The following is a 15,792-nucleotide window of genomic DNA, read 5'->3' as shown; positions in this document are numbered from 1 at the left end:
CAGGGGATGATTAATGGGTTCAAAAATACATGACATAGAATGAATAAGATCTAGTGTTTTATAGCATAACAAGATGAATAGAGTCAATAATTTATCATTTTAAAATAACTAAAAGCATGTAATTGGATTGTATATAACACAAATGATAAATGCTTGAGGTGATGGACAGATACCCCACTTACCCTGATGTGATTATTACGGATTGTATGCTCTACCTGCATCAAAATATCTCATGTACCCCATAAATATATACACCTACTATAGACACACAAAATTGAAAATTAAAAAATTACTTTGGTAAATTTTATATTCTGTATGTTTTACGATTAAAAATAAAAATAATATAACCTGAGAATGTCCCTAGCTCAGTGACAAGAACACAGTTGGTTTTCAAATGTCAATTCCCTTCTCACCACTCACTGGTGGGACACTTACCTTGGGGTCATGTGAAATAAATCACTCACCTGCAAGTGTTAAAAAAATATTAGTCACATCAGTCACATGAAAATAATTAGCTTCTGGAAGTAAGCAGATGGTGGCACGCGAGGAAGAGCACCGGCCACTCCTCTGCATCAAAAACTTCCTTAAAAGCAGCTTCCAGACATGGACATAGCATCTAGGTGTGGGGTGATGGCCAGTGTCAAAGAAAGTAGCCCGGACTCCCCCGTCATGTAGATATTTTACCAAACCGGATAATGAAGACATGGGAGGGAGCGCGCACCCAGGACCACGGGCTACTGAGTTTCCACTCCTTACCAGTCTCAGAGAAGCCCCGTGGGCGTCCAGAGCCTCTGAAGCCTCCCCCAGTCCAACTCTGACTTCTCTCCTCTCACCTCTCTACCTTCTCTCCTCCCACCTCTCTTGCTTCTCAGCCGCATTTCTCCACACAAGGCTTTCAAGGCTCTGCTCCTCCCACTGCTCCTCCCTCACTCCTCCCACGGCTCCTCCTCCTCCCTCCCCTTTCCTCTCAGACTTGCCTCTGAGCGGAAACTGAAAGTGAAATAGGGAGCTGGCTACCAGCGTTGAGTCCCCTGTAAAGGTGAGTGAACCCCACTAGATCAAGGGACCCCTGCCCTCCTAGGGGACCTCTCTCCCCTGCCCCAGGGTTGCCCAGCCCCTTCAACCAGTCTCCATCCTTGAGCCGGTCCCATTTGCCCCTTCTCCCACCAGGGATCCCTCAACCCAAGACCAGCTGTGCTTCCGGCGCTGGCCCCCTACCTGGGAGGAGGCTGGGGTGTGGACATGACTGCTGAGTTACCCAGAAGGGGAAGGGACCCGGCTGCCCCCTACCTGGGAGGAGGCTGGGTTGTGGACGTGACTGCCGAGTTACCCAGAAGGGGAAGGGACCCGGCTGCCCCCTACCTGGGAGGAGGCTGGGTTGTGGACGTGACTGCTGAGTTACCCAGAAGGGGAAGGGGCCCGGCTGCCCCGATGCTGGCACGTGGGGAGCTCATGTCGGGGAGGTCTGCAATTCTGGAGATTCCCAGGTCCAAAAGTCCTCCAGAGGTGAGAGGGGAAGGCTGTTTAGGATGTTCAACCAGAAATGTATAGGCCTTCAAAATTATTCTTTGCCCTAGAATAAGTGTTGTCAGGAACTAAACTAAGTTTGGAGCAGCTGAGAAAAGAGCCCAGGGAGTGCTGGCCACAGTTCCTGTTGCTCTGTGTGTATACATACATATACACATGCTTCTGTATATACGTATACACCTACATACCTATATACACCTGACTTCTGCCGTTATAGGAAGTATTAATGAAGATATATTCAAAGCATGAAGTATGTCTGGCACATGGAAGGTACATGGTAAAAAGTAGCTATAATTTCTCAGCAGCATGGAGGCCTGTTGGTACCAGACAGGAGATGAATGAGCACTGAGGGTTTAAGCAGGAATGGACATGATGAGAGTAGAACTGTCAACAGCTTTATGAGGTTCTTGCCAATTTTCACTCCCTCTTTTAGGGACTCAGTGTCTCCTTCTGTCTCACTGGATCAATGGACCAAACAATGGAGGAGTTCTTGTTATTCAGAACAAGAATAAACTTACTCAACAAACTATTTGATCGGTGTAAAAGTAATTACTGTTTTTGACATTAATTGTTTTGCCATTAATTTTATGCCTTTTATTTATTTATTTATTTATTTATTTATTGAGAGGAAGTCTCACTCTGTTGCCCAGGCTGGAGTGCAATGGCAGAATCTCGGCTCACTGTAACCTCTGCCTCCCAGGTTTAAGCAATTCTCCTGCCTCAGCCTCCTGAGTAGCTGGGATTACAAGCGCCCACCACCACTCCCAGCTAATTTTTGTATTTTTCTTAGAGACGGAGTTTTACCATATTGGTCAGGCTGGTCTTGAACTGAACTCCTGGCCTAAGGTGATCCACCCACCTCAGCCTCCCAAAGTGCTGGGGTTACAGGTATGAGCTGCCGTGCCTGACCCATTATTTTTATTTTTATTTTTTATTTTCCTTTGTGTCATTTTGTTTTTCATCTTTTTTTAGTTTATTTTTAACTTTCGTGGGCACATAATAGGTATATTTATGGGGTATATGGAATATTTTGATACAGGTATACAATGTGTCATAATCACATCCGGGTAAATAGGGCATCCATCACCTCAAGCATTTGATCATCTGTGATACAAACTATGCAATTATACTCTTATTTTTCAGTGTACAATTAAATTATTGACTATAGTCACTCTATCGTGCTATCAAATACTAGATCTAATTCACTCCACTTTTGTACTCATTAACCATCCCACCTTCCCCAACACACACACACCCTCCCTGCTACTCTTCCCAGCCTCTGGTAACCATCTTTCTATTTTATCTAACTCCATGAGTTCAGTTGTTTTAATTTTTAGCTTCTACAAATGAGTGAGAACATACAATGTTTGTCTTTTGGTGCCTAGCTTATTTCACTTAACATAATGACCTCCAGTTCCATTCATGTTCTTGTGAATGACAGGATCTCATTATATTTTATGACTGAATAGTACTCCATTGTGCATATGTACCACATTTTCTTTATCCATTTATCTGTTGATGGACACTTAGATTGCTTCCAAATCTTGGCTATTGTGAAACATGCTGCAGTAAATGTGGGAATGTAGATATCTCTTTGATATACTGATTTCCTTTCTTTGGGGTATATACTAGCAGTGGGATTGCTGGATCATATGGTAGCCCTATTTTCAGTTTTTTGAAGAACCTCCAAACTGTTCTCTGTAGTGATTGTACTAATTTACCTTCCCACCAATAGCGCGTGAGTGTACCCTTTTCTCCACACCCTCCCCAGCATTTGTTATAGCCTGTCTTTTGGATAAAAGGCATTTTAACTGAGATGAGATTATATCTCATTGTAGTTTTGATTTGCATTTTTCCGATAATGATGTTGAACAACTGTTCATATGCCTGTTTGTCATTTGTGTGTCTTCTTTTGAGAAATGTCTATTCACATCTTTTGTCCATTTTTAAATCAGATTATTATTTTTTTTCCTATAGAGTGGTTTGAGTTCCTTATATATTCTGGTTATTCACCTTTTGTCAGATGGATAGTTTGCAAATATGTACTCCAATTCTGTGGGTTGTCTCTTCACTTTGTGGATTGTTTCCTTTGCTGTGCAGCGCCTTTTCAACATGATGTGATCCCATTTGTCCAAGTTTGCTTTGGCTGCCTGTGCTTGTGGGGTATTTGAAAGAAATCTTTGTCCAGTCCAATGTCCTGGAGAGTTTTCCCAATGTTTTCTTGTAATAGTTTAATAGTTTGAGCCCTTAGATTTAAGTCTTTAATCCATTTTGATTTGATTTCTGTATATGGTGAGATATAGGGGTGTAGTTTCATTCTTCCGCACGTGGATATCCAGTTTTCCCAGCAGCATTTTTTGAAGAGACTGTCCTTTCCTCATTGTATGTTCTTGGTACCTTTGTTGAAAATTAGCTCACTGTGGATGTACGGATTTGTTCTGGGTTCTTTATTCTACTGGTCTATGTGTCTGTTTTTATGCCAGTACCATGCTGTTTGGGTTACTTTAGCTCTACAGTATAATTTGACATCAGATGATGTGATTCCTCCAGTTTTGTTCTTTTTGCTCAGGATAGCTTTGGCTATTCTGAGTCTTTTGTAAATCCATATAAATTTTAGGATTGTTTTTTCCTATTTTTGTGAAGAATGTCATTGGTATTTTGATAGGGATTATGTTGACTTTTTGTTTTTCTTACACAGACTTTCTCATATTTTCTTTTCCCTTTCTTTTTCCTCCCAGCCAGCCCTACTAAAGGGCTTAACAGTACGCTTGACAATGGCTTCAGCAGCACGCTTGACAATGATGTGGGAGGAGGTCACATGCCCTATCTGCCTGGACCCCTTCGTGGAGCCTGTGAGCATCGAGTGTGGCCACAGCTTCTGCCAGGAATGCATCTCTCAGGTTGGGAAAGATGGGGGCAGCGTCTGTCCTGTGTGCCGGCAGCACTTTCTGCTCAGGAATCTCCGCCCCAATCGACAACTAGCCAACATGGTGGACAACCTTAGAGAAATCAGCCAGGAAGCCAGAGAGGGTGCACAGGAGGAACAGTGTGCAGTGCATGGAGAGAGACTTCACCTGTTCTGTGAGAAAGATGGGAAGGCCCTTTGCTGGGTGTGTGCCCAATCTCGGAAACACCGTGACCATGCTATGGTCCCTCTTGAGGAGGCTGCACAGGAGTACCAGGTGAGGCCTTAGAGACACAAACAGGAGGAAAGAAGATGGGCCCTGGTGAGTGCTTTGCTTTCAGAGCAGGGAATGGGAGAGGACCACCTCTGGATTGGAGGGGTTAGAGAAAGGAGGAGTTTACCTCTCTCCATGTCTAATGTAGGAGAATTATAAGCTAAACCCAACCTCATTCTCCAGGCATAGGAGATATGCATGAGAAAATGCTGCAAGGATTACCCCACCCTATTACTTGGTTTGCATGGGGACTAATATGCTGTCTTTCTCTGCAGGAGAAGCTCCAGGTGGCATTAGGGGAACTGAGAAGAAAGCAGGAGTTGGCTGAGAAGTTGGAAGTGGAAATTGCAATGAAGAGAGCAGACTGGAAGGCAAGAATGACATCCTGAAGGGGATCTTAGGCTAGAAGGTTGGGCAGGGTCCAGGGTCCTCAACTCACAGCCTTAACTGTAGCTGTGCCTGTCTGAGTTGTGATAGAGTTGGTCCGTCTCACTCTCCAGAAAGCAGCTGCTCTCTAGGTTTACAGATAGATGGGAATAAAAATGATGCAGGTTCAAAGGGGAGCTCCCCATCAGGCCTGAAGATCAAGAATCCTGGAAGAAGGTGCTGAGAGGATCTAGCTATACCCTAAAGTTTTGAGCTCCTCTGAGTCTAGTCTCAGAAGTGTGACGGCATCAGCACCTGGATGTCTGAGACAAATATCCTAGGAGAAACCCAACTGCTAGCTAAGCCTTTCAGGAAATGACAAGGCTGTGAGGAATAGACTTAAGGAAACCATCTGACCAGGTGGTTACTTGACCATGACCAGATCTCTGGTCCCAAATATAATGAAGAATCCATGTTTGTTCTGCACTGATCATTTCCAAGGAGACGTGGAGCATGTTGGGGATGAGAGGGGAGAGGAAGGAGCCCATCCCCAGTAGATCCCAGAAGAGAAACATTTGGGATTGAGGTAGGGTGTGAGTTGGGTTGTGGTGACAAAACAGACCCTCATGTCATCGAGTGACCTTCCAGTTACTAACAGGAGACGAAAAGCAAAGAATGTCCCCAAGCCCTCTTTCCCAGGACTTGGAGGTGGTGGTGTAAGCCTGGCTTTGTGAGGTTGTTGGAGGTGGGAACAGGTGTTTTTTTTCTCAGTAACTCACTGAGACAGGAAGACACAGGGGCACATTTGAGTGGTGACTGGGTTTGGAAGAGAGGTTGGAAAAAGTCCCCAATGCCGTATATCCGTGTAGCTGTGGTTGTAGGCCAGCTACAATGTGCCCTCACCAAGTCCATTCCCCTCACTGTCCCAGAAACTTCACCTACCTCCCAAGCAAAATTGTGTGTGTGTGCACATGCTTGTGTGTGTGTGTGTGTGTGTTTTCCCAGACAACACCAGAGTGGAGTCTTTGGGGGATAGGAATAGGTACCAATACCTCCATTCCCAAAGTTTGGGAGCTTTTCGTAAAAACCACCTCTCTCTTTCCCTTGACACTAAAGAAAACGGTGGAGACACAGAAATCTAGGATTCACGCAGAGTTTGTGCAGCAAAAAAACTTCCTGGTTGAAGAAGAACAGAGGCAGCTGCAGGAGCTGGAGAAGGATGAGAGGGAGCAGCTGAGAATCCTAGGGGAGAAAGAGGCCGAACTGGCCCAACAGAGCCAGGCCCTGCAGGAGCTCATCTCAGAGCTAGAGAGAAGGCGCCAGGGCTCAGCACTGGAACTGCTGCAGGTGAGACAGGGAGGGGTTCCCTTCTACTATTCGGGGAATAACTGAAAAAGACCAGAGCTATCTGGAACTGCCATTCAAATAAATGGACACCTGGTCCCTGGAATGTTCTTAAATAAAGTAGAATTCAAACCCATGAATGATTTGCATTCAAGGCACAAAGTAAAGATGAAAATAAGTATAGGACCTTTTTAAAAATCAATGTATGTTGCACTTAGAATCATCTTGCATCCACCAATGATATGTTTGCCTCACTGTACGAAATGATGGACTAGATCGTCTCACAAATCCCTTCTGTTCTAACATTCTACAGTTCTTTCCCCACCCCTGTTCACTGTGACTCAGCGTGGTCATGAGCCATTACTTTCTGGTGTGTGCAGAAAACCTAATTGTATTGGGTTGACTTGACAGGCTCTCTTCTGCCCAAACCAGGCTTTCTTATTTATTTATTTATTTATTTATTTATTTATTTATTTATTTATTTTGAGATGGAGTTTCACTCTTGTTGCCCGGGCTGGAGTACAATGGCGCGATCTTGCCTCACTGCAACCTCCACCTCCCGGGTTCAAGCGATTCTCCTGCCTCAGCCTTACATCACCACACCTGGCTAATTTTGCATCCCTAGTAGAGATGGGGTTTCTCCATGTTGGTCAGGCTGGTCTTGAACTCCCAACCTCAGGTGATCTGCCCACCTCAGCCTCCCAAAGTGCTGGGATTACAGGTGTGAGCCACCATGCCTGGCCATGAACCACGCTTTCTAACATACTTTTAACTGAGTCTAGGATCCTGCTAGCTCCCATGTAATGGCTCCCAATCCCTATAACAAAAATATTTTCAGTGATTTGGTTTCACATACAGGAAGGGGCAACATTAAGTACCCAAGGGAACTTTAACTAACCAACCTTTCCTTCCCAAGCAATGCTAGCCCACAAATGGAACAGAGCAGTTTCTAGACACCTGAACTTGGCCATTCTCTGCCTGTGATTGGGCTTAAGCCAAGCTGGGCTATGTGCCCTCTCTGCCCTCCTTTCTTTCTCCCCTGGGGGAAAAAAATCTGGTCTTTGAGTCAGAGTCCTCAAACTGATAATCCTTCCCCAGCTGTAGGTCATATCCATGCTGGGCTTCTGGTTACCTCACAAGCATCCACACATCCTTTCTGCTTCAAGCTGGTCAGAATCATCTTTGGGGCTTTGGACCAGAGGAAGGAAAGGAACAGTTCCCTAGGGACCACAGATGGATCACATCACCCACAGGGCTAATGTCTCAGTGGCAATCCAGCAATCCAGAACTTACTCTGTGTCTCTTTTCTCCTCAGGAGGTGATAATTGTCCTGGAAAGGTAAGGAGGAGTTTTCTTTTTTAGAAGAGGGGCCAGCAGAAAGCATATATGCCTATGACAAAGGTTATTGAATTAGAAATACATGCACTGAAGTTTTCCCCATCTGGCTTCCTATTCTCAAAGACTTCATTGTCTATAAAATATTTTCTGGTCTCAGAAAGCTAATAAGTGGACATCTTAGTTGGTGATTGCCCACAGTAGTTGGATCATAACATCTTCACACAGTAAAGCTCTGCCAAACAGGGAAATCCTGGGAAGTTCTGGGTCTTTCCAGAATTCAGACTACTGGAGCATGGCGGGCTGGAACTCCTTTTCTCAGTGGAATCTAACAAGTTACCTCCCAAAAAGAGCCATGAGTCAGACCCACAGTGTGGGCAAGACTCCTTGAGGTTCCTTGCAGAAGTGATTCAGCCTGTCTCAGATGGATTGCCTATAAAATGAAATTGAATGCATTTGCCAGGTGACCTCAGGCTTAGAGAGGAGAGACAGACTGTCCACATGCTGCAGAGCCCTATAACCAGGAACTCCTGGGTAGAAACTAAATCCTGCATTGTTTGCCTCTCACACCCACCCCTGAAGACTTGAACACCAGAAGTGTTTGTAAATTTGAGTTGAATTAAATTATCAGAGTCCTCCACAATGGAGGTTATAGTGTTAGGGTTTGGGATAGGAGTAAGAGACAGGAGTCTCAAACTCTCTTTCCCCCAGGAGTGAGTCCTGGAACCTAAAGGGCCTGGATATTGCCTCTCCAGAACTCAGGAGTGTGTGCCATGTGCCAGGGCTGAAGAAGATGCTGAGGACATGTGCAGGTGAGGCAAGCTCTAGGAATTTTGCGGGGGATAATGGGGGTGCAGAGTAGATCCCAGGGTCAGGGAGCCTGGATGGCAACTTGGAGGAGAGATGGAAGGTCAGAGCAGGGGGAGCAGAGATGGAGGTAAGGAAGATGGTTTCTTCAAAGGTCAGGACCAAGGCAAGAACTGGCTGATGGTCATTTCCTCACACAGGGAGGTTGACCCCTCATGCTTGCCCAAAATCCCCCCACCACAGGCACAGAGTTAGTGACTCCCCCCATGCAAGACATGACTATGGTCCTCTCTCTGCAGTCCACATCACTCTGGATCCAGACACAGCCAATCCATGGCTCATACTTTCAGAAGATCGGAGACAAGTGAGGCTTGGAGACACCCAGCAGAGCATACCTGGAAATGAAGAGAGATTTGATAGTTATCCTATGGTCCTGGGTGCCCAGCACTTCCACTCTGGAAAACATTACTGGGAGGTAGATGTGACAGGAAAGGAGGCCTGGGACCTGGGTGTCTGCAGAGACTCTGTGCGCAGGAAGGGGCACTTTTTGCTTAGTTCCAAGAGTGGCTTCTGGACAATTTGGTTGTGGAACAAACAAAAATATGAGGCTGGCACCTACCCCCAGACTCCCCTCCACCTTCAGGTGCCTCCATGCCAAATTGGGATTTTCCTGGACTATGAGGCCGGCATGGTCTCCTTCTACAACATCACTGACCATGGCTCCCTCATCTACTCCTTCTCTGAATGTGCCTTTACAGGACCTCTGCGGCCCTTCTTCAGTCCTGGTTTCAATGACGGAGGAAGAAACACAGCCCCTCTAACCCTCTGTCCACTGAATATTGGATGACAAGGATCCACTGACTATTGATGGCTTTCTCTGGACACTGCCATTCTCCCCATTGGCACCACTCCTCAGCCACAAACCCTGCCTATTTTCCCCATGAACTCTGAACCACCTTTCTCTCTGCAGAGGCATCTGGATCCCAGCAAGCGAGCTTTAGCAGGGAAGTCACTTCTTCATCAACATTCCTGCCCCAGATGACTTTGTGATTCCCTCCTTATATTTGGCCCAAACTCATCTTGATCAACCAAAAACGTGTTTCTGCCTTCTTTATGGGACTTAAGTTTTGTTTTCTCCTCTCCATCTCTAGGGTGTCATCTTTGATGAGATCTCTATTATATCTTGTATGGTTTGCAAAAAGACTTCCTAAAAGTAAAAAATAAAATTTAAAAAACCGTGTCTCAGTCTATCTCATTCAGTCCTCGTTCCTTAATCCTGAAATACTTGATAACTCTGAATATGATTAATAGTAACGTGTCTTTAACATTGCACGTTTTTTTCCTGCCTGGGCTGCCCCCTCTTCTCCATTTGAAATATTTGATCTTGGACTGAAGACCGAGGTCAAGAATCTTCTGTACTTCCCCATTACAGCCTTCCCCATCATAGCCGCTGTGGTGATAGAAGGCCATCTGGGCTCTGATTGCTGCCCGAGGGGATATTACCTCCTTACCATGATGGAACACCTGCTTTTGAAATACAAAGTTCTCTTAGGGTTGGGGTAGCTCTGTGGACCTCTGCATCTCTGACCCTCACGGACCTGAAGCACCTTCTGTCCATGTTCTCAGTAAGTGACGAGTGATAACATCAAAGTTCCTGGAGCTCTCTGTCCCTGCAAGGTCAAGGCTGGGCTGCCCTATGCTTTCAGTATTCTTCTAGAAAACTGGCCAACTCCTGTGCCCCTTGGAATATCCAATTTTAATGATATTTCTTTCTGGAATGCGCCTTTCTTGGGCAAAGTTTTCTGACTAATGCTCACCTGCTACTCACCTGTTGTGTGGCCCGGTTCCTAACAAGCCATGGACCTGTACCAGTCCACGGCCAGGGGTTGGGGCTCCTGTTCTTAATGATCACGAATGTGTAGTTTTTTACATTTTTTATTGACATATATGTGCATTCAGAAAAGTGCACATAGCATTCACATCAATGATTCTTTTTGTAAAAAGTTGAATGGTATCCTGTGATAGAACCCATACAGAACCAGAACATTCCCAGCACCCCAGCAGATCCAGATGAGCTCCCTTCAAGTCACAGCCCACGAAGGTAACCACTATCCTCACATATACAACTCGATTTATTTTGATATTTTGAATCCTGTGTAACTACAGTACCCATTATTTTATTCCTAACTTCATTTTTTTTATTCTATTATACTTTAAGTTCTAGGGTACATGTGCAGAACGTGCAGGTTTGTTACACAGGTATACACGTGCCATGGTAGTTTGCTGCAACCATCAACCTGTCATCTACATTATGTATGTCTCCTAATGCTATCCCTTCCCCAGCCTCCACACCCTAAAAGGCCCTGGTGTGTGATGTTCCCTGCCCTGTGTCCAAGTGTTTTCATTGTTCAATTCCCACCTATGAGTGAGAACATGCAGGTGTTTGATATTCTGTCCTTGTGATAGTCTACTGAGAATGATGGTTTCCAGCTTCATCCATGTCCCTGCAAAGGATATGAACACATCCTTTTTTATGGCTGCATAGTATTCCATGGTGTATATGTGCCACATTTTCTTTATCCAGTCTATCATTGATGGACATTTGGGTTGGTTCCAAGTCTTTGCTATTGTGAATAGTGCCACAATAAACATACGTGTGCATGTGTCTTTATAGTAGGGTTCAATCAGTTGAACCCTCATTGATATGAAAGCCAGGACTGAGGTAACAGCATCACCTGGTGACAGCATACTTTAAGTTTTTAAGGTTGGAACAATAAAGCTCTAAACTTGAATCACAGTATACTGTGAAAGAGCCCTAGCATTCCAGGAACTCTGATTCCTTAACTAAAATAGAGTCTCAGTTTGCCCTCAGCACCATATCTACTAAATATTTCATGAAAAATTCAGATACTGTACAAAGAAGTCAGTGACTTTGAAAAGACTTTATTGATCAAAGAGTTGCTTCTAAGGATGAGTAATGGTCTGTCTTTTAACATAGGACAGAAAAGAATCCTATGAAGAAAAGATAAAAAGAACAGAAAAGACCCAGGTCCTAAATCCTCAGATGACAACATTACAGAGCTAAATCGAAATAAATGACAAAGTCAACCAGTTCCTTGGGTAATAAACTGGAGCAGGAACATGGAAGAGAATTAATGTGTGTGCAAATGAGGATGTACTGGGGAATGGTGGGCTTGTATTTGCTAGGTTCATGGAGAAAATGAAGAAAAAGAAGGGTAGATTATAAAATCAGCTTTTCTGCTTCTCTGTGTTTCTGCCTTAGAGCTGACCAGTATAAATGATGGTTTGCTCCCTTTCATTGATATACCAGTGAGAAGAGACTGTCATAATGACATCAACCTAAATCTCAATTCTCAAAATCTGAATACCTTGGGATATCAGATTACCTTTGTACTTGGAGATATACATTATACAGATGATATACTTCCCTTGATCTCCACCAAAATAAATCAAGTGGTAGAGATTTCAAAGAATCTCAACTTTTACGCCCACCAATAGTCACTAACAAGTAATCCAGGTACACCCTTGCTTGCCACATAAAAGTTCTCCTGAGAAATGAGGAAAGACTCTATCAGCACTAATTCTAATTCTCATTAATATTGTCCTTTAAAATTCAAACAAACTAGTTGAATTTTCTAATCTCTTTTGATTCTACAACTTCCTTTTGAATTAGGAAAAATAGATATTATACTGCAATTTTAAAGACAAAGTCAGTAAAGTGGAAAAGGAAGAAAATTTAAAATGTATCCTCTGCTTATTTTGTCTCATGTATATTCAAGGTCCTGTTCATACTTTATTTTATTTATTTTTATCATAAGCCTATGATAAAGGTACAATCAAGACAATCCATAAATGCAATGATTATGACACCCTCCCATATCTAATTTAAAATAAAATATAGTTCAAATGATATCCAATATATGTATATGATTACATTAAGATAGAGTCTATCTAAGTGTTTTAACTGTAATGCCCTAGTAAGTAAAGTTTTCTTATGGTTTAATTTGGTTACTTCGGTTTTGATAGTCCTTTTTCTGGCACCCTAAGGATGTGCCAGGAAGAGTCTCTGAGAGAATAAGTAACTTACCCAAGGTCAAACACACTGTTATCAAGGAAGCCAGGATTCAAACCTAATCCTGATCCAAAGCTCATGTTCTTCCCTAAACACTACACTTTTCAAGGTCACATGATAATCGGATTTTCAAAGTCATGGTCAGGCACTTTATCCATAGTCAGTGGAATCTTAATTCATAAGTCTCTACAAAGTAGGCAAAAAAAAATGTGAAGCCCTATAGTGATAAACATACCATCAGATTAGTCAAATCTAGCACCATTTCCTCTATGAGTACAAAAGACTGAGCACACGCTCTTGAATCTGTCTGGTCTTGATCCCATAAATGATGGGGTTCAGCGTGGGAGGAGCCAACATGCAGACATTAGCCAGCAGAATGTGTGTATGGAGAGGAACATGGTGCCCAAACTGCTGGGTAATTATAGTAAAAATACCAGGCAAGTAGAACATGGAAATGACTCCGAGGTGGGAGCCACACGTGCCCAGAGCCTTTAGCCGAGCTCCTTGGGAGGGGAGGTGGAAGACTGTATAGAGGATGAAGCTATAGGACACTAAGATGAGCAAGGCGTCTAGCACTACAGTACAGAGAAGGACAGACAAGCCATACCAAACATTGACACGAATATCAGCACAAGCAAACTTGGCAACAGCCATGTGCTCACAGTAGGTATGCGGCAGCAGATTGTTACAGCAGAAACGCAGCCGCTTTGCCAGAAACACATCTGTGATTATCACACAGAAGCTTCTCAGGACCACAGCCAAGCCAATCTTTATGATTGTTGCACGACTGAGCATTGTGGTATAGTGCAGTGGGTCACAGATGGCCACGTAGCAGTCAAGTACCATCACCAACAGAATTCCTGATTCTGCAATGAAGGTAGCATGGATGAAGAAGATTTGGGTAACACAGCCATCAAGGGATATTGCCCCAGCATAGAACCAGGATATGGCTAGGGCCTTGGGCACAGGCCAAGGATGAGTTCAGCCACAGCCAGCACGCAGAGGAAAAGGTACATGGGTTCATGGAGGGTGCGTTCAGTGATGATGATGAAGATGATGAGGCTGTTCCCAAGGAAAGCAACAAGGTAGGAAATAAAGAAGGGGAGAGAGATCCATGTGTGCTGGTCTTCTAAGCCAGGAATGCCCAGCACAATGAAGAGTGAGTGGCTGCTACCAGTGGAGTTGTGGGTTTCCATGCCCAGGGAAGGTAACCTGTGCATTGGTATGTAGGATTTGGCAGTCACCTCTTCTTTTTTCCCAAGAAGCTGAATGAGGTTGGAGTAGGGAAAGAGGGAACAGATTATTTTTCACTGGATGGAGCAGTGAAAAGGGTCCTGTTCAAGAAGTCAGGGAATGTGGGCTAAAATTCTTTGCCATTCTATTCATGAACTATGTGATCTCAATAAAATTACTTCCCTGTTCTGGGTGTCTCTTTTATCACCTAAAACTAAAGTTAGGGAGAGAATGGATTACATTATTTGTAAAAGAGGACTTTTTGATTCTAGAATTCCATAGATCTCAGTCTCAGGTTGTTATAAATGGTTAGGAGCTGCGAATAATAAGCATTTCAATTTCCACTTTGAACACCAGAATGTGATGTGCATCTCAAAAGGAAAGTGGCAACTGAATTACCTATCAATTTAACAAGACTTACTGAGTATGTGCCAGGCACGGTTTCTTGACCTACTTGGGGCAGTCAGACAATCAGGCAACTTGTCTACCCATCTAATATGCACACTGTAGAAGAAAAGCTAAGCACAGGGAGCTGTGGAAAGAGGAAGAACTCCGTAGAGGTTCGGAAAAGGCTTTCTAGAGTGCTGCCTTGAAGAATAAGTAAGAGTTCGCCAAGTAAGGAAATGTGATGAGGGAAGAACTTGAATGAAGTCATAGAGATCTGAAAAGACATAGAGTTTGGAGGAAAATTATAATGATGAAGGGTGAGTGCAAAGAGGACATGAGAGGCATAATAAAATTGTAGAAAGTAATGCAGGAGAGTGAGGTAGGGGCCAAATCATCGGGAGATTTGAGTCCTACTCTAAGGGCTTTAGATTGATGTTGAAGTAGTGAGAATCACTGAAAGATCTGTAGTGAGAGAATGTCACGGTAAAGTTTACATTTTAGGTAGCTTTCTCTCCTTCAGTATTGTGTAAAATGGATGGGGAATGGAGGAGACTGGAGAATGAGAAAAGAATCATTTAGGAGGGGTGCTGTGCTGCAGGCTTTATGTGCATTATTACAGTCACCACAGCCTGAGATAACTGTTGTCATTTCCTCCATTTTGCTGATAGGGGACCACACAGAGCTCTGAGAATCTAAGTAGCATCCCTACCCAAGGTCGTCGGGCTAGCAAATGATGGAGCTGGAATTTGGCTTTCCAGACCAGGTTTTAATCACTTCATGTCTGCCCTATTCCACTAGATGCCATTCATCGGGTGATGGTGATTTCCTGACAAGGAGAAAAACAAAGTTGTCAGTTACAAATTCCCTTAAACTCCACCGCCTTCACTCTGCCATCTACAAATTTATTTGTACTCAAGTTGTCCTTTCCCTCTTCCTCCTGCTGTAAGCTAAGCCCTCCATCTACGCACTGGAACCCAACCCTTCGTTTTTCCATTAGTTGGTCACTCTCCAGTAATTTTAACCTCTCCCTCTCTGTTCGTTCCTTGTTCTTACTAAGTAAACACGTTTGGATGTCTTGTCTCCCCTTCACCTCAGTGTCACAAAAGGAAGGATGTGCTCTCTCTTCAGTAATCCTCTCACCTCCCTCTTGATCTTCACCCACTGCCATGGTACCGATAGCCCCAACATGCCACAAAAGTTTCCTTCTCTAAAATGATCTGTCACATTACGATTGCCCAATCTAATATCACTTTTGATTTCCTGTCACTCATAATCTTCAATTCTGTTACTAATACTTCTTAGCTTTATAATAGCAACCATTAAATACCTACTGCATATCATATACAATTATTATTTCTAATCTTCACACCAAACCTATAAAATTGAAATTATCACTGGTTTATTCACAAAGAAACCGATAGATAATTTGTCCAAAGTTAAACAACTTGTTAGTAACTAGCAAAGCTTCCATCAGTATTTAAAACTTCCATTTTGTTATATTGATTACCTAAACCGGGCTTC

General features: G+C 43.7%; 2 protein-coding genes across 2 annotated transcripts; one reads left to right on the top strand and one right to left on the bottom strand.

Annotated features, from left to right (window-relative positions):
- The first annotated feature begins 934 nt into the window (after positions 1 to 934).
- On the top strand, positions 935 to 9,798 carry TRIM21 (tripartite motif containing 21). Its single transcript, XM_009186791.3, has 7 exons — positions 935 to 1,039; positions 4,266 to 4,709; positions 4,982 to 5,077; positions 6,189 to 6,419; positions 7,732 to 7,754; positions 8,463 to 8,563; positions 8,858 to 9,798. Exons 2-7 carry the CDS (start codon positions 4,302 to 4,304, stop codon positions 9,403 to 9,405), a joined length of 1,407 nt encoding a protein of 468 aa, XP_009185055.1. The 5' UTR covers positions 935 to 1,039; positions 4,266 to 4,301; the 3' UTR covers positions 9,406 to 9,798.
- Positions 9,799 to 12,307: 2,509 nt separating this feature from the next.
- Positions 12,308 to 15,439, bottom strand: LOC101020509 (olfactory receptor 52B4-like). The gene is given in 3 exon segments (XM_031653963.1): positions 12,308 to 13,619; positions 13,622 to 13,916; positions 15,158 to 15,439. Coding segments are annotated over 3 exon segments (1,278 nt in total). The 3' UTR covers positions 12,308 to 12,918.
- Between the last annotated feature and the right edge of the window lie 353 nt (positions 15,440 to 15,792).

Source organism: Papio anubis, chromosome 12 (assembly GCF_008728515.1).
Source record: "Papio anubis isolate 15944 chromosome 12, Panubis1.0, whole genome shotgun sequence".
Classification (NCBI taxonomy): Eukaryota; Metazoa; Chordata; class Mammalia; order Primates; family Cercopithecidae; genus Papio; species Papio anubis.
The sequence above is the reverse complement of the archived record's forward strand: the minus strand, read 5'-3'. Positions and strand labels throughout refer to the sequence as shown.

Excerpts from the sequence above, each read along its gene's own strand:
- TRIM21 (XM_009186791.3), top strand. The coding sequence starts at position 4,302 with ATGGCTTCAGCAGCACGCTTGACAATGATGTGGGAGGAGGTCACATGC. Across the intron at positions 6,420-7,731 it reads CAGCACTGGAACTGCTGCAG|GAGGTGATAATTGTCCTGGA; the intron begins GTGAGACAGGGA and ends TTTTCTCCTCAG. Across the intron at positions 7,755-8,462 it reads GTGATAATTGTCCTGGAAAG|GAGTGAGTCCTGGAACCTAA; the intron begins GTAAGGAGGAGT and ends TCTTTCCCCCAG.